The 27,578-nt window shown below is 52.9% G+C and overlaps 8 protein-coding genes and 1 non-coding gene across 9 annotated transcripts; 7 read left to right on the top strand and 2 right to left on the bottom strand.

The window, feature by feature from the left end:
- Window positions 1–3,005: 3,005 nt before the first annotated feature.
- B0T15DRAFT_485707 (uncharacterized protein) lies at window positions 3,006–4,135 on the top strand (the record flags this gene model as incomplete). Its single annotated transcript, XM_062866305.1, has 2 exons — window positions 3,006–3,037; window positions 3,112–4,135. The coding sequence occupies 2 exons, from the start codon at window positions 3,006–3,008 to the stop codon at window positions 4,133–4,135; spliced, it is 1,056 nt and encodes a 351-aa protein (XP_062719697.1).
- Window positions 4,136–4,946: 811 nt separating this feature from the next.
- On the top strand, window positions 4,947–5,484 carry B0T15DRAFT_534969 (uncharacterized protein). The gene is made up of 2 exons (XM_062869472.1): window positions 4,947–5,275; window positions 5,345–5,484. Exon 1 carries the CDS (start codon window positions 4,985–4,987, stop codon window positions 5,177–5,179), a length of 195 nt encoding a protein of 64 aa, XP_062719696.1. The 5' UTR covers window positions 4,947–4,984; the 3' UTR covers window positions 5,180–5,275; window positions 5,345–5,484.
- A 7,124-nt stretch (window positions 5,485–12,608) lies between these two features.
- B0T15DRAFT_t150 lies at window positions 12,609–12,686 on the bottom strand. The gene has a single exon. It is a non-coding gene; the product is annotated as a tRNA-Ser (tRNA).
- Window positions 12,687–16,562: 3,876 nt separating this feature from the next.
- B0T15DRAFT_534955 (uncharacterized protein) lies at window positions 16,563–17,427 on the top strand (the record flags this gene model as incomplete). Its single annotated transcript, XM_062869471.1, has 2 exons — window positions 16,563–16,939; window positions 16,996–17,427. A coding segment is annotated over exon 2 (170 nt), but the record flags the coding sequence as incomplete, so codon positions are not given.
- A 247-nt stretch (window positions 17,428–17,674) lies between these two features.
- Window positions 17,675–19,051, top strand: B0T15DRAFT_534954 (uncharacterized protein). Its single transcript, XM_062869470.1, has 2 exons — window positions 17,675–18,315; window positions 18,380–19,051. The coding sequence occupies exons 1-2, from the start codon at window positions 17,981–17,983 to the stop codon at window positions 18,681–18,683; spliced, it is 639 nt and encodes a 212-aa protein (XP_062719694.1). The 5' UTR covers window positions 17,675–17,980; the 3' UTR covers window positions 18,684–19,051.
- A 747-nt stretch (window positions 19,052–19,798) lies between these two features.
- Window positions 19,799–20,188, top strand: B0T15DRAFT_534952 (uncharacterized protein). Its single transcript, XM_062869469.1, has one exon. The coding sequence runs from the start codon at window positions 19,863–19,865 to the stop codon at window positions 20,082–20,084; it is 222 nt and encodes a 73-aa protein (XP_062719693.1). The 5' UTR covers window positions 19,799–19,862; the 3' UTR covers window positions 20,085–20,188.
- A 797-nt stretch (window positions 20,189–20,985) lies between these two features.
- B0T15DRAFT_557322 (uncharacterized protein) lies at window positions 20,986–22,693 on the top strand. The gene is made up of 4 exons (XM_062870443.1): window positions 20,986–21,321; window positions 21,386–21,479; window positions 21,545–21,954; window positions 22,062–22,693. Exons 1-4 carry the CDS (start codon window positions 21,075–21,077, stop codon window positions 22,289–22,291), a joined length of 981 nt encoding a protein of 326 aa, XP_062719692.1. The 5' UTR covers window positions 20,986–21,074; the 3' UTR covers window positions 22,292–22,693.
- A 1,030-nt stretch (window positions 22,694–23,723) lies between these two features.
- Window positions 23,724–25,287, top strand: B0T15DRAFT_223896 (uncharacterized protein). Its single transcript, XM_062862847.1, has 4 exons — window positions 23,724–23,967; window positions 24,056–24,520; window positions 24,589–24,802; window positions 24,883–25,287. Exons 1-4 carry the CDS (start codon window positions 23,870–23,872, stop codon window positions 25,162–25,164), a joined length of 1,059 nt encoding a protein of 352 aa, XP_062719691.1. The 5' UTR covers window positions 23,724–23,869; the 3' UTR covers window positions 25,165–25,287.
- A 929-nt stretch (window positions 25,288–26,216) lies between these two features.
- On the bottom strand, window positions 26,217–26,645 carry B0T15DRAFT_494409 (transcriptional activator of glycolytic enzymes-domain-containing protein; the record flags this gene model as incomplete). The annotated part of the gene is made up of 1 exon (XM_062867016.1): window positions 26,217–26,645. The coding sequence occupies one exon, from the start codon at window positions 26,643–26,645 to the stop codon at window positions 26,217–26,219; it is 429 nt and encodes a 142-aa protein (XP_062719690.1).
- Window positions 26,646–27,578: the final 933 nt, after the last annotated feature.

Here is a 27,578-nt window from a genome sequence, read left to right as displayed (position 1 = left end):
TACGGAGCTCTGGCTGGCGTTTGACAAACCGATACACCCAGAGCTTGCCGACAGGGGGCGCGTCGCGTACGCGTAGCAGTTGGTTGGCCATATCTTCTACACCACGTAGTCTCGGCAGAAAAGCTCGTATAGATAGCTCAATAATATATTGAACAATAGCCTCCTCTTCAGATTGGGTAAGCTTCTTCGAATTGGCTGGAAGATCGCGTTGTATAGGCCGGCCGGTACGTCGGTAGCCGAGGGTTGAAACTGGCACGTTATAGAGTTTGGCCGCGGCTCGAAGGCTTAGTTCTATATCATTTTCAAGAGCTTTGAAGGCCAAGGTTACCCTAGCTTCCTTTGAAGTGGAAGACATCTTTAGTTGTAGGAAAAACGCGTTGTTAGAGGTAGATGAGGAAGGACGCGTTGTGCCAAGAACTTAGTGTCCCGCTCGCTGATATGTCCCGCTCGCTGATAATGTACGTTAATTAGTATTAGTTGCCCTTTCGGGTTAACCCCGCCGGACGGAATAAAATTGTGTGTGAGGGTATATGTGTATATGTGTGTAATTATACATTCTTTTAGTGTAACGTACATGATAAGCGAGTAACCCAGACAAGCAAGTGACCCACTTCCTACATGACGCGATATCTTTGCACTCAACAACAAAATTTTCTCTATCATCCAAAATGCCCTCTACTTCAAAAGAAGGCCAGATAATATTGGCTCTCTAAGCTCTTCAAAATGACAAGAATCTAAGTGAACGAGCCGCAGCTAAGATTTATGGGGTCGACCGTAGGACCCTGGGGCGCCGATGCGCCGGCAAGCCTGCACGATATAATCTTTCAGCCAACTCGCGCAACCTTATAGATCTAGAAGAGAAGGCGATAGTTCAATATATCAATGAGCTATCTGCACGTATATTCCCGCCTAAGTTGTATGGTATAGAAGATATGGCCAACCAACTACTGCGCGAACGCGACGCGCCCCCTGTTGGCAAACGCTGGGCTTACAACTTCGTCAAACACCGGCCAGAGCTCCGTACGCGATATACACGTAGATACAACTACCAAAGGGCTAGATATGAAGATCTAGACATTATTCGCGAGTGGTTTAGGCTTATATAGAACACTAAGGCCAAGTATAGTCTCGTAGATAACGATATCTATAACTTTGACGAGACCGGGTTTATAATAGGCATTATCTTTGCAGGCATGGTTGTTACGACCTCAGATGGCCAGAGCAAGGCTAAGCTGGCCTAGCCTGGCAATCGTAAGTAGGCAATAGTAATCCAAGGAGTCAATGCTCTCGGCTGGGCTATCTCTCCATTTATCATCTTAGCCGCGCAATACCACCTTGCCAACTAGTATACTGAGTGCAACCTCCCGGCCGACTAGCGCATTGCAACCACCGAGAACGGCTGGACTACCAATATAGTAGGCCTAGATTGGATTAAGCACTTCAACTACTATACAGCACCCTATATAAAGGGTAAATACCGGTTGTTAATCCTTGATGGCCACGAAAGCCACCACTCGACCGAGTTCGAGCTCTACTGCCAGCAGAACAACATTATCACGCTCTGCATGCCTCTACATTCCTCCTATCTCCTCCAGCCGCTCGATGTTGGCTGCTTTGGGCCGTTAAAGCAGGCGTATGGTCGCCAGATCGAGGACTTAATACACGCGTATATTAACCACATAAGCAAGCTCGAGTTCCTTTATGCCTTTCGTACAGCCTTCTTTGCCTCTATCACTAAGAGGAATATCTAGGGCGGTTTTACAGGGGCTGGCCTTATACCATACGATCCAAAGAGGGTACTTTCGAAGCTAGATATCAAGCTTCATATACCAACACCCCTAACTTTACGGCCAGGCACTGTATAATCTTAGGTCTTCCAAACACTATATAATACCAGAGAAGCCAACTCACAGTCAACGCTCATCAAGACTCGTATTGCCACCCACCAAAATAGCTCCCCGACTTCGATGTTGGCTGCTGTGGACTAGCTGACAAAGAGTACAATGGCTATAATACACCAGGTGGCTCTCCTATAGGCAGAGAATGCTTCGCTCCGCAAGGCCAACGAGGCACTAAGCAAGCGCCGAAGAGCTAAAAGAACGCGTGTATAGCTTAGAGGATCACTTACAGTGGAAGATGCAAAGGATCTACTAGACCAAAAGGCTATAGTTGGGGAGGTGGCACAAGAAATGCAGCCGGATGGTGGTAGTACAGGGGGGGCTTGTACGAAGGTTCGGTGCTGTGGTGTATGCGGCAAGCCTGGTCATAATGCCCGCACTTGCCAGGAGGTTGCAGAAGCATCTGATTCAGCCGTTTCTGATGTAATTGTAGTTGGTTGATAGTTCTGTTGTTTTGCAATTAAGGATAATGTGTGTAGGGTAGTGGAGAGTGGGTCACTCGCTTGTCTGGTGTCACGAGGGCCGTCGTTCAAGGCCAGGGTCAAGCCTCTGGTGGTAAACTGACTGCATTGCAAGAATATTGAACTTGCAGGAGGAAAGAAATCCTCGAGACTGCAAGGTAGGCTTTAAATACAGGATGCGAGTAGGTCTGAGCTTGCATGCATGATGTAATGGAACATGCATAATGAATCATCACTTGGTATGATGAATCATTATATATACAAATGATATCATCATCATGGTCGGTGCATTGCACCGTCACATCTGGGTCACTCGCTTATTATGTACGTTACATATCATATAGTTATCCTTATGATGACGATGATCATGACAGATGATGATGATGATGATGATGATGATGATGATTATGATGATGATTATGATGATGATGATAAATGATGATGATAAATGATGGTAGTGATGACGTAGCGATGACGATGATGGTGGTGATGATGATGGTAATGACGACGATGGTGGTGATGACGACAGCAAGTCTATTGCAACAGGCTACCGCAGAGCTTATTCCGTTACAAGAGTCAGATGATCTTACGCACTATATATACGTGCGTCTTTTCTTCTAACTCTTCTCTTTGGTAAAGGAACGTTATGATTATTCTGTGCTCACTATATCCTATACGGTCTAAACTCTCCAACTTGGACTATTAACACTTGCCGCAATGGTCCTTAAAGGTTATGGTGTCTGGAAGGCAAGGCCTATCCGCTACACCTACGAAGATAGGGATCAAGACTCGGTATCGCCACATCTCTCGCTCTACTTTGCCGACAACGAGGACGGAGAGGGTCGTGCTGCTATCAATATCAAGTCGGGCGATCGCCGGGAGTCCCGTCTCGCATACTGGACGGTCCCTCGATTCGCTCATCCCATCACCCAGAAGCTCGCCGCGCTCGACAACGGCTTCCGACGCCTTGCTGGCACATCGGAGCAGGGGCCTGGGACCCTTGCGATCGACTTCATCCGTAGCAACCTCTTCCGCCGGAGCGACGGCCGCATCCTTCCGCATGACGTTGACGGCCCAAACAACGACATTCTTGATCAGCTGAAACCCATTCTGGACCGGGCCATCTTGGCGGGCGCCACAGTGTACATCTATGGTACTCAGTTCAGCAATGGCAAGGGTATACATAACGTACACATGAATCAGGGGAACCCGCAACGCTGGGGGTGGGAAAACGGCGTTTTCCAGGACGGCGCTCTTATCCTCGACTTCGAGGACCATTGGGAGGCCATCTTCATCGGCTTCGCATCGCAAGCCGTCCATACCGAGGATGGTCCCAACGAAGCCGGCCAGCCACTGCCACGGACCGGATATATGACGTGGGCGAACTTTTTGGCACCCAAGAGTGCTTTCGACGACCGGTCCCGAGCCAAATATGACCTCGACGACTCGCCGGTGTTTATCACGCGGGCGCTTGTCAACCCACTGAGGCGAGATAACCAGCCGGGGACCCCTCCCCAGACCGTCACGCTGGCCAACCGGAAGGATAAGGAGCAGGACTTGAGCGGGTGGAAGATTCGTAATGAGGCTACAGAGGATCAGGAGCTACCAGCACCCCAGAAGATTGCTGCCAAGGGCACCGTGATAGTCAAAGTGCCAGATGCTCCGCTCAACAACCAGGGTGGAACCATTACCCTTCTCAATGCGCAAGGATTTAAAGTCCATGGTGTCAGCTATACGAAGGCTCAGGCTCAAGACGGCACGGTCTCTTTTAGCTAGGCAGTCATCACCTAGTGGCAGATCAGCCTCAGAATCGCGGGTTTAATTGGCAACGAGCTACACACAAGGTGCAGTTGGGGAACGATCAGGTCGTGTGAGTGGCGAAGGCATCCACTATACTGATCCTCCGGCGCATCGCCGCTCACAAGGAACTACTTGACTACAATTGACGGCATTAGTGGTCGAGTCACTAGCAAGCCATCAACGACTCACAGTATCATCAGTGTCTGCGCTGGGGAGCCTTCTCTCTTGACTTCCTTTACGAGGTCGCCCTGACACAATTTCTAGGCGAGGCCTATTCCGACTGGGGCAACAAGTGAGACCGTGCCGCTTCGCGCGGCCCGCCAAAGGAAGCCTGGAGGAACTCACCGGTGCAGTTCGTCCCTGGCTGCACCAGGCCTGTAGATTCGAGTATGCCACCGCAGAATTCAGAGAAATCAGGGAAATGGTGTCTTAGATTCATGCTAAGCTCTAGTCATACGGCCGCGGCTTCTTTCTTCCTGCCGTGGACCTCTTGCTCCTAATCGGCTCGGGAGAGCTTGGAACCTTCCTCTTCTTCGTTGAGGTACTTCTACTCGAAGCGAGTTGTTCGTCAAGCAATTGCTCAGTGTCCGAACCACTATTGACGCTATCGGTCTCTGAATCGACAGTTAGCGTAGCATCAGGCCTGAAAAATGGGAGGCATACTCATGCTTGGAATGGTAGGCGTTTCGTCAACATCCGCATCGGAGGTTAACGCCCGAGCGGTTGCAAGAAGCGCGAAAGGAGATGTCCGAGACCGGAAAGGCCACTGACGAGGACGTCCTTGCGCTCATAAAGGAGCTCCCGCTCTACGGTAACCAGCACCCGATGTCAAACGAGAGCCGCCTATCGATGCGGAAGAAGATCTGGTCCATGATCGTAGCATTCGGCCTTATAGTCATCTGGTTTACGCTTAACCCGAACGACATCAACAACCCCGTGAAGCTGAAGCTCGCGGCGTATAGGGGACGAGATAACAAGGCCGCTAAAGCCTTCCACCGCGCACTGACTACAGCGCTATAGGCGACGATGCTCTCGATATACGACCTTCTTAGTTCGATGCTCTTCTTCTTCCGTAAGATCTCTCTATTCTTTGAGTATTATATTCGTTTTGGACGGCTGTCCATTTATAAGAACGTTAGTTATTATTATATTACTATAGAGACTAACGATTATAGGGCCCTTTACCTATATAGCCTATTATAGCTAGACAGTAACCTAGATTTAGCGAAACTCGTCTCCGATATAGCCAAGTCTAATAAGGGAAAATACTGGTCTTGTTACGAGGGCCGTCGTTCAAGGCCAGGGTCAAGCCTCTGGTGGTAAACTGACTGCATTGCAAGAATATTGAACTTGCAGGAGGAAAGAAATCCTCGAGACTGCAAGGTAGGCTTTAGATACAGGATGCGAGTAGGTCTGAGCTTGCATGCATGATGTAATGGAACATGCATAATGAATTACCACTTGGTATGATGAATCATTATATAACGTATCTTATCAGCGAGCGCCGCATATCACCGAGCGCCGCACTCCCTACTACCCTACGAACACCATCTTCAATTACAATATAACAACACTAGCAACTAACTATAATTACATCAGAAACAGATAAATCAGATCCTTCTACATCCTCCTGGCAAGTGCGGGCATTATGGCCAGGCTTGCCGCACACACTACAGCACTGAACCTTTGTACAACCCACCCCGGCACCACCACTATCTAGCTATGTTTCTTGCATTGCCTCCCTACCTATAGCCCCCTGACTTACCACCTCTTGTGCCTCCTATATAGTAAGTGATCCTCCAAGCTGCACGCGTGTTCTTTTAGCTCTCCGGCGCTTGCTTAGCGCCTCGTTAGCCTTGCGGAGCAAAGCGTTCTCTGCCTGAAGGAGGGCCACTGTCATGAACTAACCTGCAGAGGCCGGTGGGGGCCGACCTGCATGGTCAACGGGCGGCGCCCGTACCCAATCATTACGAGGAAGAAGGAACCAATGAGGATTAGGGAAATCAGGAACAATGCCAAGAACGATTGTTCCTGGGGAACAACGCCAAGGAACGTTGTTCCAGATGGAACAATGGGAACGACAATTGTTCCAAATGTTCCAGAGATCTAGGTACGGGATACCTAGGGGAGGAAGCTGTATATAGTTCTACCATTCTGCCTCTCATTCAGATAGCTAGCTTCCTCAGTGAGCAATTACAAGCAGTAAAGTAGCCCTACATTACTGTGCAGACATTGCGACTTGCATTGTTGTGAACCTTTTGGCTTCACCGAGACCTACAGTCCGACCAGCAGATACCTTCGACCGGCGAACCCTTTCAGAGGCAGGACTGCCTGTGGTTTCGTCACACGTTGCTCACTCCCTTTGACTCTGTCACGGTTCAGATCGAAGGTACCACCGACCATCATGGCGCCCCAGACACCTAGCACCCCGGAATCCCAGAGCCAGGCCGCAACCATGCGACAGATGCAGCAGGCTCTCGAGACTCTCAACGCCAAAATCGCCCAGCTTGAGGCCGAAAACGGCCATATGCAACAGCTCGTCAACGAGGCCTACAACGGCAAGCCCAAGGACAAAGCCAAACTCGAAGCACCCCCCAAGTACGGAGGCGACAAAGAAGGACTCGCTGGATTCCTTACATCCATGAGGGCCTACCTCAAGTACTACCCGGACAAGTTTGCGGACGAATCCGCCAAAGTCATGTTCATCTCCTCGCGGCTCGAGGGGAAGGCACTTCGATGGTTTGAACCCACCCTTAAGGATTGGCTAACCAACAGTGCGGACGCTCAGGACGATTTCACCATTGAAATTTTCAAATCATACGACAAATTTGAACAGGAAATCCAGAAGGTGTTCGGAGACCATGATGAGAAGCTCCACGCGCAGGAGCGACTCGCACGCCTGAGGCAGACAAAGTCGGCGGCTGCCTACGCCATGCAGTTCCGCCAGGATTCACTTCGGTGCGAGATCAATGACGAAGGTCTTATGCAGTTGTTCTACGATGGCTTGAAGGAAGAAGTCAAGGATGAACTGTATCAAAAGGACCGACCCGACACGCTTGACGAATATATCGCCATGGCTATCCGCATTGACGACCGGATTTATGCCAGGCGCCAGCAGCGCAAGGGACGCGGAACGCAGCCTACATTCGTCAAGGCAAACGACAAAAAGAAGCGACAGTACCCCAGCACGTCGCATGGCACCCACGCTGGTCCAATGGACGTGGACGCCACCCAGCGTGAGGATAAAGGACGGAAGGACAAGTCCCAGGCCACCTGTTTCAATTGCGGCAAGAAAGGGCACTTCAAGCGGGAGTGCCGCAGCAAGAAGAACTGGAAGCAGGTGCCCGGCAAGGAAAATGCCACGATCGACAAGTCAACCCGCGTGGTTGAAGTGGCTGCGGCAAGCTACACCGAGGATGACTTCGACGACGCAGTTGACCGAGGCATGGCTGAAGGAAGCATCGATGACTCCTCTCGGTCAGGAAGCAATAGCCCCCACGTTACGTTCGAAGAACCCATCACAGGCTACGACATTGCCGCCGCCGCAGCATCACAACTCGCAGAAGGTTGGGGATTCCAGTTGACCCAGAATGAAGAAGGTCAATGGAGGACACGACAATCGGACAACGAACCCGTTGGCCCGAACCCCATCTTTCTCGCCCAGCGCCTTCAGGAGGCTGAAGAGGAACAAGCCGAGCTTCGAACAATTACCCGAAGACTCGCAGAAGAAAAGGCTCAGGCCATGAGCCAACTAGAATTCGTCAAGGCCAAGTTGGTCAGGGTCCAGGAAGAGCACCACTCGAACTTGTGGGATGGACCAGCACAGGACCTAAGCCAGGGCAGGGGGAATAATGGAATCAAGAACCCCGAGGCTGAATACCAGAAGGCCCAGAACCAGCGAAGACTCAAGGGGCAGGAACCACAAGATTGGGACACTTTTTGGAATAAGAAGCCGTACAACGGCGTCGGGGACAGCAACGCGGTACGCATCTGGATTGGATTCGGCCCGCGCTACGAACCCCACGAACAAGACGCACTTCGACTCCAACCCCAGCGATACGACCACGTCTACGTCCCATGGTTCCAGTGCATCGCGCACGAATGCCGATACCATTTTCGATCAAAATTCGACAACGACTTTTGGCCCGACAGGCCTACCGACCAAAACGGAGAACCTCGACCAGTCCCGTGGGTTTGGGACGCAGGGACCGGCGCCGACCAGTCCCTATGGAAGGTCGAAAGGACCAACGCATACGACAGAATCAGGGTGACACCGCGAAGAACCCAGCCAGAAGACTGCCAGCGGTGGCCCAATAGCACTCGACAGTGCAAGAGCCAGGATTGCTTAATCCATATGCAAGCGAAGCTCCAAGAACATCACGAACGCAAGACACATACACGAAGATGGATGACGCCTCGCGAACGACGAGAGGAAGGAAGAAGAGCCAACGAAATTCGACAATTATTCGAAGAACTCCCGAGACTTGGACCGCAGGACGGCAACCAAGAGGCACAGGAGGATGGGGACGCCTATCCAGACGCCAGGACGGAGTTGGGAAACGGCTCAGGGCCCTCCGAGGGGCCCGGAAACCACTAAATCCATCACAACAACGACAGATCCGCGGGTGCAGGAAGAACCACGCAAGGAAAAGGATCTACGACCTCCCAGCGAGCAAAAAGGAAGCCGCTGCGATTCAGAACGACAAGCCCGATGACAGAATCTGGGTTATGGCATACTGGAAAGGATTCCAAACATTGGCACTGGTAGATGGAGGATCTCAGGTCGACCTCATCTCGCCAACACTTGTCAATCGACTTAGGATCCCGTGGAGGATCAAGAAGAAACAGCACATCGTTAAAGGACCATTCGACACCCAATGGGTACGACGGGAAACGGAACCACTTGAGATCACGGTGGAAGGGAAAACCACCAGAGTGGTGTTTGACATTGTTGAAATGGGGCCTAAGAAGGACATGATTCTAGGACGCCCATGGCATCGAGACTACGACCCAGACATCAGTTGGAAGGGAGGTGGCCACCTACGACCTCGGGAACAGAGGCCGTATCCGACCAACGAGATGGAAAGCGCAGACGACGGATCGCAGCAGGGAAGATCGCCCCGGAAGGCGGCCCCTATGGATCCACCGCAAGAGACGGACAGTGCCAGGCAGCGCACTACGGACTCAGGAAGAGGCGGCAGTCACCAGGAAGAACAGCGGGAATCGGCAAGACCAGGCCAGAGACGACGCCACTTGCGACGATGCCCTCGCACGGCTCAGAGAGACACAGACGACATCGAAATCGCTGTCATCTCAATCGATGAGACCGGAGAATTTGAATTCCAGGATTGGGTCACCTGGAGGGAAGCGGCCAGTATCACGGCCGGAGACAAGTTCTCGTACTACCGGAGTACAGAGAAGAACGCGGAAACGGGCAAAATCCCAGCGGAATACCAAGGACACCCGGCGTTCGAAGCAAAGCATCTTAAGGGGCTACCAGACCATGGACCTTGGGATCACGAAATCAAACTCAAGGAAGGAGCCCAATTGAAGTTCTTCAAGGTGTACCACACCAACGAAAAACAAGATGCTGAGTTAAGGAGATATCTTGAGGAGAATCTCAAGATAGGGCATATCAGACCATCGACATCACCGGCGGGCTACCCAGTCCTATTCGTTCCAAAGAAGGATGGGAAGCTTCGGATGTGTGTGGACTACCGACAGCTGAACGGAGAGACGGTAAAGAACCGGTACCCCTTGCCACTTATCTCGCGGCTTCGAGACCAGTTGGCAGGCGCCCGTTACTTTACTCGCCTCGACCTTCCAACAGCGTACGCCCACATTCGCATCAAGGAAGGGGATGAATGGAAGACAGCGTTTCGCACTCCCTACGGCCATTACGAGTACCTCGTAATGCCCTTCGGATTGACAAACGCACCGGCAACCTTCCAGGCGGTCGTTGATCATGCGATCCGCCCATTCCTCGACCGATTCGCAGTCTGTTACCTAGACGACATCCTCATCTTCTCCAAAACACTCGAGGAACACAAGGAACACGTGAGGGCAGTGCTAAACGCACTCCACGAGCATAAATTGTCAGTCAACAAGGATAAGAGCGAATTCCATGTTACGGAAACAGTGTTTCTCGGATACGAAATTTCGCCTGGCAGAATCAGGATGGAGCCAGCGAAGATCGAAGCGATCAAAACATGGCCACGACCAACAACGACGACAGAGGTGCGAGGATTCATCGGATTCGCCAACTTCTACCGAATGTTCATCAGGAACTTTGGCGACCTTGCACGACCATTGCACGAACTCACGAAGAAAGACATCGAGTTCCGGTGGGAAGCCGAGCACGAACAAGCGTTTCAGAAGATCCGCGACGCAATCATCGCCGATCCAGTGCTCTGGTTGCCAGACCCACGGAAGCCATTTGAGGTCGAAACCGATGCATCAGACTATGCAATCGGAGGACAACTTGGCCAGCGCGATGAACATGGGAAGTTACACCCAGTTGCATTCTTTTCGAAAAAGCTCGAAGGACCACGACTCAACTACCCAATCCACGACAAAGAGTTGCTAGCCATCATCGAAGCCTTTCAAGAATGGAGACCATACCTCAGCGGCACAACCCACGAAGTCCAGGTCTATACAGACCACAAGAACTTGCGGTACTTCACTACCACCAAGGTGTTGAACGGACGACAGACTCGATGGGCAGAATTCCTTTCAGAGTTCAACTTCAAAATCAATTACAAAAAAGGCTCGGAAAACGCACGGGCAGATGCGTTGAGCAGGAGGCCAGATCACTTCAGGAACAGCCAACCAGAAGCCTCGCCACCATTACTTCAACAACAGCCAGACGGTTCCCTACGGCACGCTCCCCAACCGATGGAAGATCTCGATGACGACACGCTTCCACGACAGGACGAAGATCCCGGCACACAACCTCTGCAACCGTTTGAAGAATGCTGCGCAGTCTTCAGGGAAGAACGGCTAGGAAAAGACTTCCAAGACCGGAAGCAGAACGATGCAGACGAGAAGGCAGGCATCTCTTGGAGAGATGGAGCGTTATGGTACAACGGCAAGGCCTACGTCGCACCACAGGATCAAACGGAATTAATCAGGACAATCCACGAGTCAAAACTCGGAGGACACATGGGAATCGCCAAAACAGTCGCCAAGGTTCGGCAACACTACGACTTCCCAGGACTCAGGACCAGAGTCAAGACTGTTGTGCAGGAATGCGACCTCTGCAATAGAAGCAAGTCGGCACGGCACAAACCATACGGGTTCTTGGAACCATTGCCAGTTGCAGAACGACCATGGAGTTCGGTGACGATGGACTTTATCACCAAACTACCGCTTTCGAAAGACTCGACTACCGGAACGAAGTATGACAGCATCCTCACTGTGGTTGATCGACTCACCAAGTGGAGCTACTTCTTCCCATACAAAGAATCATGGTCAGCAGAGCAACTTGCGGATACGATCTATCGGCACATCGCAGCAGTTCATGGGTGGCCGGAAGAATGGATCACAGACCGAGACACCAAATTCGCATCAAAGTTCTGGCAAGCGCTTATGAAGCGTTTGGGCACGAAAAGCAAGCTTTCAACAGCATACCACCCGCAGACAGATGGCCAGACAGAAAGGCTCAACCAGATCGTCGAACAATATCTCAGGACGTTCGTCAACTTCCAGCAAGACGACTGGGTTGATCTATTGCCAGCGGCACAGCTTGCATACAATACAACGCCAACGGAGACAACAAAGGTCACTCCGTTCTTCGCGAACTTTGGTTACGAAGCAGATTTACGCCAGGGACCAGATGTCACGGTACCCAGGGCAAAAATCAAGGCGGAGAAGATGCATGCACTGCATGCAATGCTAAAAGAAGAACTCGAGTTCGTCAGACTCAGGATGAAGGAGTACTACGACAAACATCGGCTCGAGGGACCTCGCCTTGAGAGAGGAGACATGGTCTACCTCATTTCCCGGAATTTGAGAACGAAACGGCCAAGCCAGAAGCTCGACTTCAGAAAGATTGGACCATTCAAAATCGACGCAAGAATCTCGAGATCCAACTATCGACTTTCGCTACCATCAACGATGAAGCTACGCACCAACGTCTTCCATATCTCGCTCCTCGAACCAGCACCCAGGAACGCACGGGTTGCAAAGGACATCGAAGCCGAGGACGAAGAAGAAGAATGGGACGTTGAGGAAATCTTGGACTCGCGAATAGCCAACGGAAGGCTAGAGTACCTAATCAAATGGCTCGACTTCGGACCAGAAGACAATTCATGGGAACCAGCAGAACACCTCAACTGCACGGAAAAACTAAAGGAGTTCCACCGACAGAACCCAGACCGACCAGGAGGGAAGCACAAAAATCTCCGGCCGGGTCGCGTCACCCCGCGGTAACGCGACCCATGTGGAGAAGAAGCCCAGATGGGATTCGAACCCATAGTCTCCCAGAAGCATTCACTCGGGTGTGATAACCAAGCTGCACCACTGAGCCATTTCATTTGTCGGGAAACAGGCAACAAGAATCGGGGTAAGAACCCCAGGAAGGAAAAGAACGGCTGCAGGCAGCCACACTATAACACGACACGCACGGCAGGCACAACCAAGACCTGGCCACCATCAAGAACCACCGCCACCTTGGGAAGACGTCGTTTCACCAGAGGAACCCTGCTCGGATAAGAACGACGGACCACCGCCAACCAACCCAAAATCCACCATCAGAGAAGGCTCCAAGGAAACGTTAGGATATACCGAGTCCCACAACGGCATAAAGCTTGGCGACAATCGAGGAGGGGTTGACGAAGTAGGAGGGGCAGAAGCCGACTCCGCCGCTGCCAGCGCCTCCGCTTCCTCACGCTCTACCCGCTCCAGTTCTTCCACGGTATCGATACCACGAGAGATGGCCCGCGTCATCTTCTCAAACCACATTCGTTTCTGAAGACGCAGGCGATTGATCTTTGCATCAAGGGCCGCGCGCTCGGCCTCCGCCTTTTCCATCTCGGATTCCAACTTATCATGTTGGGAAACGATGCGCTGGAGTTGCTGTACAGTAACGCCTTGCGCATCGCAGAAAGACTGATGACTGCGAACGCACTCGTAGCAGGCGGAGGATGCGTCGGCGGAAGACTTGCAATCAAGGCCGCGAGCCTTGCAGTATGAGCAAGGACTCTTCGCCATGGTCGCAGTACGAAGAATGATGGATAAAAGGTCGCTGCGTTCGGCAAGTTTGACTTTGGATTCCGGTTTCGCTCTCGATTTCGTTTTCTTCACGCGACCAGACATCTTGTCAGCATTTCTTAAGGAAGAAGAAGGAGGAACAACATGACATACCTGCAACGTGGGATGTTGGCACTATTTGAAACGGACTTGGGCTTTCGGGACGAACAGCCCTGGAGAGGGGGCATCGTGTCATGAACTAACCTGCAGAGGCCGGTGGGGGCCGACCTGCATGGTCAACGGGCGGCGCCCGTACCCAATCATTACGAGGAAGAAGGAACCAATGAGGATTAGGGAAATCAGGAACAATGCCAAGAACGATTGTTCCTGGGGAACAACGCCAAGGAACGTTGTTCCAGATGGAACAATGGGAACGACAATTGTTCCAAATGTTCCAGAGATCTAGGTACGGGATACCTAGGGGAGGAAGCTGTATATAGTTCTACCATTCTGCCTCTCATTCAGATAGCTAGCTTCCTCAGTGAGCAATTACAAGCAGTAAAGTAGCCCTACATTACTGTGCAGACATTGCGACTTGCATTGTTGTGAACCTTTTGGCTTCACCGAGACCTACAGTCCGACCAGCAGATACCTTCGACCGGCGAACCCTTTCAGAGGCAGGACTGCCTGTGGTTTCGTCACAGCCACCTGGTGCATTACAGCCGTTATAGTTTTAGCAAGCTGGTCTATAGCAGCCAACATCGAAGTTGGGGAGCTATTTTGATCGTTGGCAATGCGAGTCTTAATGAGCGTTGACTGCGATTCGGCTTCCCGAGGGTTGTATAGTGTCTGGAACACCTAAGGTTGTATAGTGCTAGGCCGGGAGGTTGGGGGTATTGGTGTACGAAGCTTTATATCCAGCTTGGAAAGCACCCTCTCTAGATCGTACGGCATAAGGCCAGCTCCTATAAAGCCGCCCTGGATATTCCTCTCGGTGATAGAGGCAAAGAAGGCCTTACGAAAGGTGTAAAAGAACTCGAGCTTGCTTATATAGTTGATATATATACGCATTAAGTCCTCGATCTGGCGACTGTATACCTGCTTCAATGGCCTAAAGCAGCTAGCATCAAGTGGCTAGAGGAGGTAGAACAAATGTGGAGGTATATAGAGTGTAATAATGTTGTTCTGCTAGCAATAGAGCTCGAATTCGGTCGAGTGGTGGCTTTTATAGCTATCGAGGATTAACAACTGGTATTTGCCTTTTATACAAGGTGCTATATAGAAGTCAAAGTGCTTGATCCAATCTAGGCCTACTTTATTGGTAGTCTAGCTATTGTCGGTGGTTATAATACACCAGTCGGCTGGGAGGTTATACTTAGTATACTAGTTAGCGAGGTAGTATTGTACGGCCAAGATAATAAATAGAGAGCTAGCCTAGCCAAGGGCATTAACTCCCTAGATTACCATTGCCCATTTACAGTTGCCAGGCTAGGCCAGCCTTGCCTTGCTATAACCATCTGAGGTTATAACCACTATGCCTATAAAGATAATACCTATTATAAACCTAGCCTTGTCGAAGTTATAGATATTGTTATCTACAATACTATACTTGGCCTTGACATTCTATACAAGGGCAAACCACTTGCCAATGACTTTTGGATCCTTATATTTCGCCCTCTGGTAGTTGTATCTATACGTATAATGCGTTCGGAGCTCTAGCTGGCGTTTGACAAACCGATGCGCCTAGAGCTTGCCAACAGGCGGCGCATCGCGTTCGCGTAGCAGATGGTTGGCCATATCTTCTATACCACTCAATCTAGGTGGGAATACGCGTATAGAGAGGTCAATTACATACTGTACTATTGCCTTCTCTTCTAGATCGGTGAGCTTACGCGAGTTGGCTAGAAGATCGCATCTTGCAATACGGCCGGCAAGTTGACGGCGGATAGTTCAGTCGGCAACGTTATAGATCTTTGCTGCGGCGCGTATATTTAGTTCCGGGTTCTTCTGAATAGCCTCAATGGCTAAGATTACCCTGGCTTCATTTGAAGTAGGAGGCATATTGAGTTGATGAAAAAATTGGTGTTAAGTGCAGAGGTGACATATAGTGTAGAAAGGTGCGGCGCTCGGTGATATGCGGCGCTCGCTGATAAGATACGTTATACAAATGATATCATCATTATGGTCAGTGCGTTCCATTGTCACACTAACCCTATGTCTATTCTTCTATATATAAGGGATGCCGGTAGTAGTAATACAGAACTAGTTCGTCAGGTTAAAGGTTATTAACGGGGCGCCCTTTAAAGCTATTGATATCTTTTCTAATCTCGGGTTAGGTACTATTATGCTCGCTAGCGATACGACTCTCTACCTTAGACCCCTAATAGCTATCCTCCTAGAGTCGGATAATAATATAGGCCTTATAATCTCCGGGCTCCTAATGGTACTATCTTAATTAAGAGTAAGACGGTCGCCGTCCCTACTTATATATAGGGCAAGGTGTCATGAATTAACCTGCAGAGGCTAATAGGGGCCGACGTGCATGGTCCGCGGGCGGGGCCCGCGTCCAATCATTCAGAACCCGGGACGGACTAATAAGAACAGGATCGACGGGATCGAGGATCGATCCAGTCGAGCCCGGGACAGATCAATGGATCGATGATCGATACCATCGATCCAGGAAGATTCAGGTACGAGGATACCTGTGGGAGGAAGCTGTATATAGTTCTACCATTCTGTCACTCATTCGGATAGCTAGCTTCCTCAGTGAGCAATTCAAACAGTAGCCCTTATCTACTGTGCAGACATTGCGACTTGCATTGTTATGAACCTTTTGGCTTCACCGAGACCTACAGCCCGACCAGACTACCTTCGACCGGCGAACCCTTTCGGAGGCAGGACTGCCTGGTTTCGTCCCAGGGCGGGATTGCGCCCGATGGCAGAGCTCGATTAGCTGCTATACCGCAGGGCCGCAAACGCGTTTGGTTGGCTAAGAATAAGATTTACAACGCGTTAGTGGAACTTGTAGTTAAAGGCGATGTTAGGATCACACCCAAGTATAGATAGCAAACGGAGGCCGGTGAACGGAATAGTGAAAACTAAGCGCATACGCGTTCCCTACCACCGTTTTAATTCTCAGAAAACGTCTTCCAACATATAACCCAAGCTCTGCTGAGTCAGCAATTCGATCCAAAAAGAAAGTGAACTACCAAGTCCAGATTTACGTTCTCTGCTTCCCTGCAACAACGACAGCTTCTTGTCTTCGTTGTTGTCCAAAGAGGGCGGTTTCTTGTCCTTATAACTACCAGTTCTAGCCCCTTCTGAGCAGACAGGGAACCTTTATATGCAAAACAGTACAACGTATTTCTTGATCGGCTCCTTGATCCCCTCCCATGTCTTGTCGTCAGGCGGGTAGCCGAACTCATCGGCGGGCCCGGAACCGTCTGCTATGGCCGTCTTGAGAATCCTTTCGATTTCGGCAAACTTAGCGCTTTTTTTTGCACAGGTGGTCAAATGACATCAAAAAATCGGTCGGTTCTCGAGTGGCGTTCGCGACAAGACCCTCCTTCAGCAATGGATCCAGGATATATACTGTCTTGTCTTGTTAGCGGCGAAGCCGGGAACCTCTGGACCGGCAAAGTGCCTACGTTTTTGATGGAGTCCGTGAGATCTTTTGGGATCATAGTTTTGGGGTTCTTTAGGTTCCATCCGGAAACGAAACACCGGAAGTAGTTCCGCACGGTCTGAGCAGCCCCGATAGAGCTATATCCACCAGTGCCGCCATCACCAACAGCGTTCTCACGACTCACACCGCTGCTGCCTGTCCAACCGTGACAGATGTCAGAGACGCGCGAGCTTTGCACTACCTGTCCCGTGCCGCTCTGCTTGTTCTTATCCACTGTCAGTCAGTCGTTTGGGTGCCCGACACCGATCCCAGCAGTTCAATTGGACTTCCCTTGCTCGCCAAGCTGCAGTGGCCTCACCGGAAGAATCTGGTGCTCTGCTAGCTAGGTATGATGCCGTAACGGCGTCCGACTGTCCTGGCTCGAGAAATGTTGCTGGGAGGGCGAGGGTGCCACTTTCGTGATGTATCCAGTCTTGCACGCCGACTCCCCATCCTTGAACCCTCTATAGCGTTCAATCACATTGTCGCAGTTATTAGCCATTACCGGCAGAAGTTAAACCCGAACCTACCTAAATCAGACACAGCGAGGCATCGCTTATTATGGAGGCGGGAGAATTCCGCGTATCTCTACTACCACCTGGGAGATCCTGGGAGATACGGCAATTCTTCGAGCGGCCCTTTTGACTCGGTAGTATTCGGTAGGGAAACTATATTAAGAGCAAGGGGCTTGCAGGGCCCAAATCTGCAATATATTAACCTGGAGTTTTGCCAACAACCACTCACAGACGCTCAATTACGAATTTCCACGGCCATGCGTCTGCTTTCAGCCGTCCCAGACTCAGTGCCGGCAGCAAGCAAACCGGATAAAGCAAGGGGATTGTTTATAAATTGGCTCACAAAATCCCCCGACCCCCTCGAGTATGGCCTGCTGCGTCGGCTAGGCCACCCGTACGTGGTCCACTCATCGACTGTTTCCCTTGACTCCAATCCTCAGGTTTCTTCAGACAATGGGCCCTCTCCACTTCGCCGTAGTGGCGCTCACCCTTGGGAGTATTGGTCTCGGCAGCCCGGTGCCCCAGGGTGAACCGCCCGCTCCCGCAAAGTATTGCGATGCCTCGACGACGATATGCTACTCCGAGTACGTGAGTCCGGAGCAGATCGCCATCCGCATCGCCATTCCCGACAACGCAACGGTAGGGAACTTTGATGTGCTACTGCAGATCCAGGCTCCCAAGACCGTAGGCTGGGCAGGTGTTGCTTGGGCGGGCGTCATGGTCAACAACCCCTTGACAGTGGCATGGGCCAATGGAGACAAGACCGTCGTGTCGAGCCGGAGCGCGAGGTGAGTTGCGGCCATTCGTATCCAGCCGTCGGAAAAGATTAACCTGAAAAATAAACGAAACAAGCTCCCGCACGTATCCCACTCCTTACACCGGTGCCACCTACACCACTCTCTCCGGCTCGACGGCCAACAGCACGCACTGGACACTGAGCGTCCTTGCCCAGGGCGTCAGCGCATGGGGCAGCACAAAGCTCAACCCCGCCGGCAACGTGACGCTCGCCTACGCGCAGTCGGCCGCTCCGCCGACGCAGCCGGCGAACAATGCCAGCCGCTTCAGCATTCACAACTCGCACCAGCGCTTCTCGGTCAACCTGAAGGCTGCCCAGATTGCCAACTTTGCCGAGCTGGTCCGGAAGGCAACGGTCTAATAAGGTACCTACATACCTGTAATAAGCGGTCAGATAGGAGATAAGTTTAGCATGATGGGGGATGATCGAAAAGGGGGGAACGGAGCTAAGGGACAACATGAAACACAGAAGTCGAGATAAGATAACCTATTTTTGGAAAGGCACTACGAGCCAGGGTTGTTAGGCATGGCGTCCGTCCCAGCCGGTTCTGTGAACGTACATACATGTACCTACTAGTAGTACGTGCGCTGCCCAAGTGCAATGGGGACTCTACGATACATGCCGCCAGCATAACAGGCTTACTGCATCAATACTAGTTTCTTCTCCGTTTTCCTCTCAGCTCTAACTACGCTGTGTTTAAGCTTCGTATCCCGCCCACGGCGTTCCATCCAAAAGAGATTCAGACAAAATCCTAGTAACAAGCACATCGACCGCCGAGCTGCGGCGCCTTGGACGTGAGTGCGGTTGCTGCAGCCCGGGCTGCAAAGCGTGCATGTCCCCGCCGCGACTTCACGGCCTACCTACCTGTCTGCGTGTTTGGCGAGCTCCCCCTCCCGGTCTTAAGCCGGGCCAATGGCGACGCAATCAGGGCGAGTGCTCGATGCGTGCGTTGCGGCGGTCCAGGACAGAAGCGTGTGCGGTGAGGTGGGACCGTTCTTAATGTCCTCGTCTAGCACCCGACTGCAAGCGGGAACCAGTGTACTCAGGTGTGAATAGGTGTGGTGTTCCTGACCGGCCTCGATGTTGTAGATAAGACCGCCTTGGTTGCCGGTGTCACCGACATGCTCCCTATAGACAGATGGAATATGGCAATAATGAGATCGCTATGGATCAGTGGTTTGAACACGTTCCTTTGCTTGAAACAAAGCCGGCGAACGCGTCGGATCGGCTCCTCCCTTTTCTCGACGAGCACGACACTCACCTTACCGAGAAGCTGATGGTTACAGCACACCACAACCGCGTACAACTACTCTACCTAAGGTACGCATCCCATAAGACCCAGCCACTTGATTGCAGCCTTTTCTTGACCCCAAAGAAAAAGATTCTTCACGCCAAAATACAAGCAGCGCACCTGCCATAGCATTGCAAATTCCAGCCAAGCAACCGCCCTGCCTGCTTCAAGACACCCGTTTTGACAGCGAGCCAGCCACACTCGACGGGGGAAAGCCCTGCTGGAAACGAACGCCTTGTACCTAGTCCATGGCAACTTGCGTTCCTTGCCTAGCCCTCTTCGCTACGTTCCTAGTTCCCACCCGACGCGCCAATCGTTTTTCTTCCGGCAATGTCCTCCTTGGATCTCCCTGCGGTGTTCGGGGTAATAAAAGCCGCAGTCACTACACCGTCATCCGGCTGTCTTTTGGCCGGGTTGATAACCGGGATTGGATCAAACAGTGGCCAGTGGGCGTTTGGAACCCTGCGTAAACTCGCTTTTCCCCAATGGGCTACGTGAGCCGCGGGGAATGTGGGAGATTCTCCAACGTTTTGCTGAGCCGGGCGATAGCAACGTGGCGCCCAGCAGAGTGGGTTTGGTCGCGTTGTTCGAGGTTGGGAGGAAGTAGATGCACGTCAAGCCGAGGCAGCGCAGGGGATGTTTAGTGGGATCAGGGATGCGGGCCAAGGTGCGGCGGTTCATGACGCGGATGTCGGCCAGATCACAGGCACAGTGAGTGGAGAGAGTCTCTCGTTCATGTTGCTAGCGTTGTGTTCACCACATGGAGTGACGATCGTGGTACCCGTAGTGCCGCCGGCTTCATCACAAGGAGATTCGTACAAGCGGTGAATGAAGAGCGGGATGGAAGCCCACGTGTGGCGGATGTCGGCACAGCAACCGGGCAGCGTGAGTCGGCGTGTGACGAAGGGATATGAAACAACCACCCCTCGTATTCTTTGACTGACGGGGATTTGCCATTGCTGAGATGGTGCAACCCATACCAGTATTTTTCTTCAGTTTCAGTCGACCCTAATAATAGCGACTGGCGAGCTCCTGCTTGGGCCTGGGGCGGCTTGCTCATCGCTCCATCCTACGGGAGATCAGCTGTAGTGATCGCCGAGCATGAAGGTCGCCTCGTATTGTGAACTACCAAGAGGTGTGGACTGTGGAGCGGGTCCCGGTCCCTTACCCACTTATTAAGGACTACACGTAGGATCCAAAGACTTGTAAGGTTCATTGAGCCTGGTATACCGCCAAGCGGAACCCCGGCCAACCATCCGAAAAGCCATGACTGAGGACTCTGGGAGACGAGGCTCGGAAACTATAAGACGAGAGTGTCTTGCCCGTCTTTCCAGCATCTGGATAGCCAAGCCGATATCGTCTTCTCTCATTGACGTACACTCTCTTGGGAAAAGCCAGACGCCTTTTCGGTTGTAAAGCCCCCCCAGACTTCTCAGTCACCTCTCTCAATCTCATCCATCATGAAGCTGTCTTCCATGTTGATGGCCGCCGGTGCCATCGGCCAGGCCGCCGCCCTTCCTGCCAACCAGGCTCGCCAGGGCTGCACGAGCCCCGCGAAGAGGATTGAGTGGCGGCAGCTCTCGGCCGCCGACCAGCAGAGCTACATCAAAGCTGTGCTGTGCCTCAAGACGAAGCCTTCGCGCATGGGCCTCAGCACGCCTCTGTACGATGACTTTCCCCATCTGCACTTCAAGCTCAACGAGTACAGTCAGTATATCCACGCCCGTGAGAGGGTTCGCTAATGGTGACGCTGATGTCGTGCAATTAATAGTCCACGGAGGCCCTCCCTTTCTGCCGTGGCACCGGTACTTCGGCGTCGTCTACGAAAACGCGCTGCGCGAGTGCGGCTACGAAGGCCCCGGCACGTATGTGTGATCCCCTGCTCGCCCTCAGCGAAACTTAAAACCCGTGTTGACACGCAAGCCTCCAGCTACTGGGACTGGACTCTTGACACGGCAGGGCTTCGCCTTTCCCCGGTCATGTCGGCCGAGACCGGCTTCGGCGGCAACGGAAGCCCCAACAAAACCGAGACCTCCCCCGGAGATGGCCGGACGCTGCAGTGCGTCGACTCGGGCCCGTTCGCTGCTCTCCGGCCCGAGTACCTCGCTATCGACCCCAAGACCATGGTGAACTTCAACCACTGCCTCTTCCGCAACCTGCCCGAGGTGTCAGAGCCCGCGGCCTTCGAGACCATGGCGGCTATCTTCGGCCCGGACGGCATCGCCGAGGTGCAGGCGACCGGCAACTGGTCCGACTACCACTGGGCGCTCGAGGCAGGCCCTCACGGCACCATCCACGCCTGTCTCGGAGGAGAGATGAACCCAACCACCTCTCCCAACGGTCGGTTTCCCCTCCCCCCACGCCTCCATCCCGATTGCATAGGGAGTCCACAGACCAGACCAGACTAGGTGATGCTGACAAAGAAGCTAAAATCTTCAAATCTTTAGAACCCCTATTCTTTCTGCACCACGCGCAGGTTGATCGTCTCTGGTGGCTCTGGCAGCAGCAGGACCCCGCCCGGCTGTCCGAGTACAACGGCGAGGCGTCGCACTTTGGCGAGCCCGGCTCCCGGGAGGTCAGCCTCGACGACAAGCTGCTGATGGGCGGCATTGAGGACGACGTCACGGTCCGGGACGTTATCGACACCCAGGGCGGCAGACTGTGCTACACATACTGAGTAGTACGAGTAGTAGTACTAAGTAGTACTAACTATGGGGCAATATGTGTCATTGGAGCTGGAGGAGCTGACCTTCGAGGCGGATAACGTTAGATGTAGAAAATCGAAGTCATTTGACTCGGAACACCTATCCCAACACAACATTGACCTGGACTCGGCCGCACCGGAGGTAGATCGTAAGATTCGTAACCCGACCCTGCCTTATGATCCTCAACAAAGGCCACTGCCGAAGAACAACCCTGAGCTGAACGTCCATGAATCGAATGTATATGCTAGTTAGCGTGCCAAGGCGTTTTAGGCTTCGTGTCCCCAGCTGAGAAGCTCGGCATTAACGGTGTGGGGATGTGGGGATGGGCGCCAGGGCTGAACCGTGACAGACTTTTCATGAATCAGCAGTTTCCAATTCTTCGAGCCAGATTTCTCATTTTGTTTCTTCCAGCCCGGTCCGTCCTATCATGTATGTATCCGTAGGGCCGGACCGGTTGTCCCATAATGTCCCATTTTCGCGCAAAACGGCCCACTGTTAAGGCGACTCGCTCGGGACACGGCACTCTCTGTAGGATCTTGAATGTGTAGTGCCATGCCAATCATGGCTATCTCTGGTAAATAGTGGGCCAATTCTGCAAGTCTTTTCTTTTTGGCCATTCTTCACCGCTAGCCAGATGACCGTTGCGCAACGCCTTCCGAGGCTGGTAGGCTGCAGTAGCAGCCTGAAAAGGGGCGAACAAACATAGGATTGCTGTTGGCAGGGCAGCGCACTTAAAGGTGAGGTCGATGATAATGATGAGAGGTCTTGTATTTGTAGTTACTACAGTGAGTACACTCCTAGTTGCCTTACTAATTTAGAACACCCCTACCTACGTTAACAACTATGTTACGTTTGTACACATGGTGACGCTTCATTATCTCTGCTCTTCCGACATCTCCAGCGTCATCGCCGTCCTTATTAACATATAGTCTGGACCGCGCCACGTTACTCGGTACCGGTAGTTGTAGAGATCACTAAGATCCCAACGGCCGGTTGAGTTGACTTGGCTACAGGGGGTCTGATGCAGGTCATCTTGGCTGACCCACCCGCCCAGAAGTCGCAGGACGGCCGGCCTGACCTGGAAAAATCTCTGGCTCTTTACAAAGCACAGAAAAATCATGCGTAGGGGTTTCCTTGGGCGCACCACTCCAAAATTGTTGGCCCCATCAGTCTATAACCCAGAGAACCCCTATCCGTAGGCGCGCCGAGTGCCTAATTCTGCGTACTACTTCGTACAGCCCGGGACTATCCGGTTAACCGCCTTACCCAACAGTGCGGCATTGGGATCGTCTCGTATATCGCCCTATCACCAGGGGGGTGTGATCAGCGTCTGGGACTCACGAAACTCAACCCTTTTAAATCGGACACTCCTATCCACTCCTCAACTCTGCTTCGACTCACCGACACAATTCTTATCAAGGCTTTTCCTTTTTTGATCTCAGAATTTTCCCGCGCCCGCCCTTTTCGTCGTCGTCGTCGTTGTTGTTGTTGTTGGTATACGAAGTAACGCTACTGGCCGCCAAACAGCCGTAGCTACACCCTCTTCCCGTATGGCCGGAGCAACAATGTATACCCCTGAAACGACATGGACGCGCTTGTTTCTGTCTGTTGCCGTTGTCCAAGGTCTTGTTGCAGCGTCACTTGAAGCGTGAGTCACCCCCCACCCGGTGTTATATCCGAACCCTCCCGAGTCCCATAGACTCCCATCACATAAGACCGACTGACATTGATGGCAGCTACGTCCTGATCGCAGTCCAGAGATGCTTTGCGCCGCCAGTGGTCCAGGTCCGTGCGGGGCACACGGTGCCCATGTTTTTTGCCCTCTTTATCTTCGGATTCGTCTACCAGCTTCTTCTGGTGTACGATGCACTGCGCTCCAGCAACATGATCCAGGCCATCGGCCTGTGTCTGTATAACCTCTGTCTGCTCATTTACGCAATCTTCCAGCCGGTAGATATCAAGGCATCGCTCGACTCGCTCGCGGGCAGTAGAACTGGGGATAACCAGCCGCTCCTGACTCCCGGAACCGACGCCTGGGGGGACAGCAAGCCAGCCTTGATAGCCGTGGCGATTGTGGTAGCATTGGCCACCTCGTTGCTTTGCTTCGCCGCGCACAAGCTGCGGTCCGAGTTCGCCTGGTTTGTCTATAAAGTCACCAACGCCGATCTGCCCATGAAGCGGCGGGTGTTGATCCTGCAGGTATGAGCGCGTCTCGCCCCTTCTCCCTTCTCCCTCGGGTTTCCTGCTTCCTCCTAACAAAATGATTGACTGTAATCATAAACCAGGCCTACGTGGCCCTCCTCAAGTTCGACGTGTTTTTCCTGCTGGGCTTTTTGGTCCAGAACGCGGTCAACGCTTCTGCCAACATGGGCGATCCCGAGTTTGGATTGTCCATCGCCGTCCTTCCCGTCGTTTGCCTGGTGGTTTGGCTCGCAGTTGCCTGCGCTTTGAGGGAGAACAAGGTTGGCACGCTTGCGGTTATCGTAAGTCCCGGATTGAAGGCCACGAATCGGCTTGTTGCGTGTTGTGACTGTCTAACTGGGGACTTTTTCTGTTGTTCTAGCTTGGCTATTTGGCAGCCGCTGCGTTCCTGAGCTGGAAGCTAGCGACCCTTCCGCGAAGAATCTCCATGCTTGTGGCTTTCGCCGCTATTACCCTGGTCATGACGCTTTGCACCATCGTGATGGCGGTACTCTGCCTTGCCAATTTTGGCAAAGGGGTCATGAAATTCACCCAGTCCCAGCACAGACAGGCTGGGCACGGGTACGACTCGCACTATCTGCAAGAAACGGACTACGCATCGCTGTCATCTGGTTATGCACCGCGTAGGCTGTCGCTTGATTAGGTCATACACAAACATACCAGGTTGTTGGAATATCAATATAATGCAAACAATAAAAGACGTGAAGATGGACCTGGATTGCGACCGCCTTCTCAAGTCCAAGGTTGTCAAACCCCACATCGAACTCCGGTGATATTCACCACGATATCGACCTCGTTGGGCACCACGGCGCCTTGTCCCCGCTGCAGCGGCACACTCATACCACCGGACCAGATGCGGCATAGGCAGTGCTTCACGTCCGGCTAGGGATGGTCAGGCTACCCCCCAGGAAGAGGGACCAGCTAGCGTACCGGCCAGTCTGCACGCAATGTGGCTCGTCGTTGGCGCCGCCACCCCTGAAAGCTGTATTAGCGAAGATGGCGGACTGGTTGGGGCGTGTGTTTGTCCACCGCCCAGTTCCAAGTATGGCAGCGAGATGGCCAGGTCGATGGTCCGCAGCGCTGCTTCGTAGTCTCGGAGAAAGTGGCGGTGCCAGGGCAAGAACGCGGGCACCTGATGCGCGAAGGGAGTGTAGTTGCGGTGGTGTGAGGTTGAAGTTGATGAGGTAATAAGCGGCCAACCCAGTCGGAACGTCGGTTGTGTTGCGCCAGTATTCCTGCTGGACTTGACTACCTACCTGACTGGTTGGAAGCTAGAACGGTGGGCTCAACCGCTCGACTTTTCCGCGAATCCTTGTCGAACGAGAGGAGGTTACCTAATTCCCATTCGTCTTTTACGGCGGTTACGGCTAGTCAATGATTTTGTCATAGCATTCAAGCTATTGTGGCAGGAGCGATGCTTCCTGTTGGTTGGCCATCAGGGAAGGTGCGTCCTAGAGCGTGGTTGCACCACACATATCAGGGGGATAACCACACTCGCCCCACAGTGGCTGATCCGGCCGCTGATCCAAAAATGGCGCAGGTTCGACCCACTATAATCAGCGGGTGGCAATATTCCCCAATATCCACCCCTTATGTGTAAGTCGGTATACTACATACCGCATCACCATGATCATCGCCGTGCACATGGCCAAAATGGGGTCAAGAATACACTCTATTTACTAGCCTTGAATCTATCTACTTTCTTGCCCTCCCCGGCGCCCGTTGGCCGGCTTCGCGGAGCTTGCGGCTTGCCCGGAGCTGCTTACAGAAGGCATCCAACGACCGGCTCGACTGCCGGTGGTCCGCCGCCACGGCGTGCATCGCCGAGATCTCGGCGATGCGCCGGGCCTTGCTTATACGACGGATCTCCCGGATGACCTCGAGGCGCAGGGAGTACCACTGGACCTCCGATCGCCGGCCGGCCCGCCACTGGCTTCCCCATCGCGTATCAAGTGTCGAGACAGCTGGTTGCCCTGGCAAGCCGGTCATCCATTCCTGCCAGAGGGCTTCAATAGTTTTGATGGCCCGGCTCATCCGGTATTCGGGTGGGGTCTCTTCGGCGCCAGGGATACGGAAGTCGACGTTGTTGTCCTCTAATACCGGCTCAAGCTTAACATCTGGCATTGCAACCGTAGCTACCGCTGGTACTGACGCTGGCCCTGGCCCTGGCGCCAGTGCTGGCGCCACCCCAGCCTCTGGTAGCCGGATCTGGAGGGTGGCTTCGGCGAGAGTCTGCCGGAGGTGGCTGGTACAAGCGCTTGTAAGCCGGGCTTCCAGCCCTGCGATCTCGGTAGTTAAAGCGGCCGTTGCCTTGGCAAGTTGTGCCGTATGCCGTGCCTCTGCCGTCAATAGATGCTCCGTAAATTGTGGGAGCGCTTTTGTAAGTAGTGTAAGCCGGTCCGGCTCCTCGTTGCCGTTAGCCTGGGCTAGTACCCGGCGAGTGAAGGGCCGATATTCAGGGTGCCGGAAGACTGGGTGGTTCCACACTGGGCTTCCAGGGTATCGGTTGATCAAGAATGCCGAGTCTTGGAGAACTACCTCACGGAGATAGGCAAGGAGGTTGACCGTACTAGTGCCGGCAAGATCTTTCGGCTTCTGGGCACCCTTAACCTATTGGTCTAGCTCCGGCCAGATCATCGATAGGAGTGCCGGCGGCGGCGGCACAGCTCGGGGTAGGTTGAAGCACCCCATCTGCGCTGGGTGGCCGGCAATGCTCCGCATGAACTTCCGGGGTAGGGCATCGAGATAACACCCAACCATCTGGTCCGGGTTCCACCGCCTAGCACGCCGGATCTGTGCCTCGCTTACCCCCTGTAACTCGGCCGTCTTCGCCCCAGAGCTCCGCCTGGCGTGGGTCTTCTTTGCAGAGACGATACCAGCATAGTCGAAAGCCCGGCTAACCCAGCTCCGTTGAGTATTGTACGAGATCCCGGCAGATGGATCGGCACCGGCGGCTTTGATCAGGCGGGTGCTATACCATTGCCGGGGGCTCCCGAAGTCTGGGAACGGCTCCGGCGAGAGATCCCAGCGAAAGAGTAGGTAGAAGGCAAGAGCACC

This window comes from Chaetomium strumarium, assembly GCF_033439665.1.
Source record: "Chaetomium strumarium strain CBS 333.67 chromosome Unknown B0T15scaffold_5, whole genome shotgun sequence".
NCBI classification, from domain to species: Eukaryota; Fungi; Ascomycota; class Sordariomycetes; order Sordariales; family Chaetomiaceae; genus Chaetomium; species Chaetomium strumarium.
This window is presented reverse-complemented; position numbering and strand designations above follow the sequence as displayed.

Bases quoted from the DNA above. Each gene is read 5' to 3' on its own strand.
- B0T15DRAFT_223896 (XM_062862847.1), top strand. From the start codon at position 23,870: ATGGCCGGAGCAACAATGTATACCCCTGAAACGACATGGACGCGCTTG. The intron at 23,968-24,055 runs GTGAGTCACCCC...CATTGATGGCAG, and splicing joins GTTGCAGCGTCACTTGAAGC to CTACGTCCTGATCGCAGTCC. The intron at 24,521-24,588 runs ATGAGCGCGTCT...AAAATGATTGAC, and splicing joins CGGGTGTTGATCCTGCAGGT to TGTAATCATAAACCAGGCCT.
- B0T15DRAFT_534952 (XM_062869469.1), top strand. From the start codon at position 19,863: ATGGCAACTTGCGTTCCTTGCCTAGCCCTCTTCGCTACGTTCCTAGTT.
- B0T15DRAFT_534954 (XM_062869470.1), top strand. From the start codon at position 17,981: ATGGGCCCTCTCCACTTCGCCGTAGTGGCGCTCACCCTTGGGAGTATT. The intron at 18,316-18,379 runs GTGAGTTGCGGC...AAACGAAACAAG, and splicing joins GTGTCGAGCCGGAGCGCGAG to CTCCCGCACGTATCCCACTC.
- B0T15DRAFT_534969 (XM_062869472.1), top strand. From the start codon at position 4,985: ATGTCAAACGAGAGCCGCCTATCGATGCGGAAGAAGATCTGGTCCATG.
- B0T15DRAFT_557322 (XM_062870443.1), top strand. From the start codon at position 21,075: ATGAAGCTGTCTTCCATGTTGATGGCCGCCGGTGCCATCGGCCAGGCC. The intron at 21,322-21,385 runs GTCAGTATATCC...TGCAATTAATAG, and splicing joins CTTCAAGCTCAACGAGTACA to TCCACGGAGGCCCTCCCTTT. The intron at 21,480-21,544 runs GTATGTGTGATC...GCAAGCCTCCAG, and splicing joins GGCTACGAAGGCCCCGGCAC to CTACTGGGACTGGACTCTTG.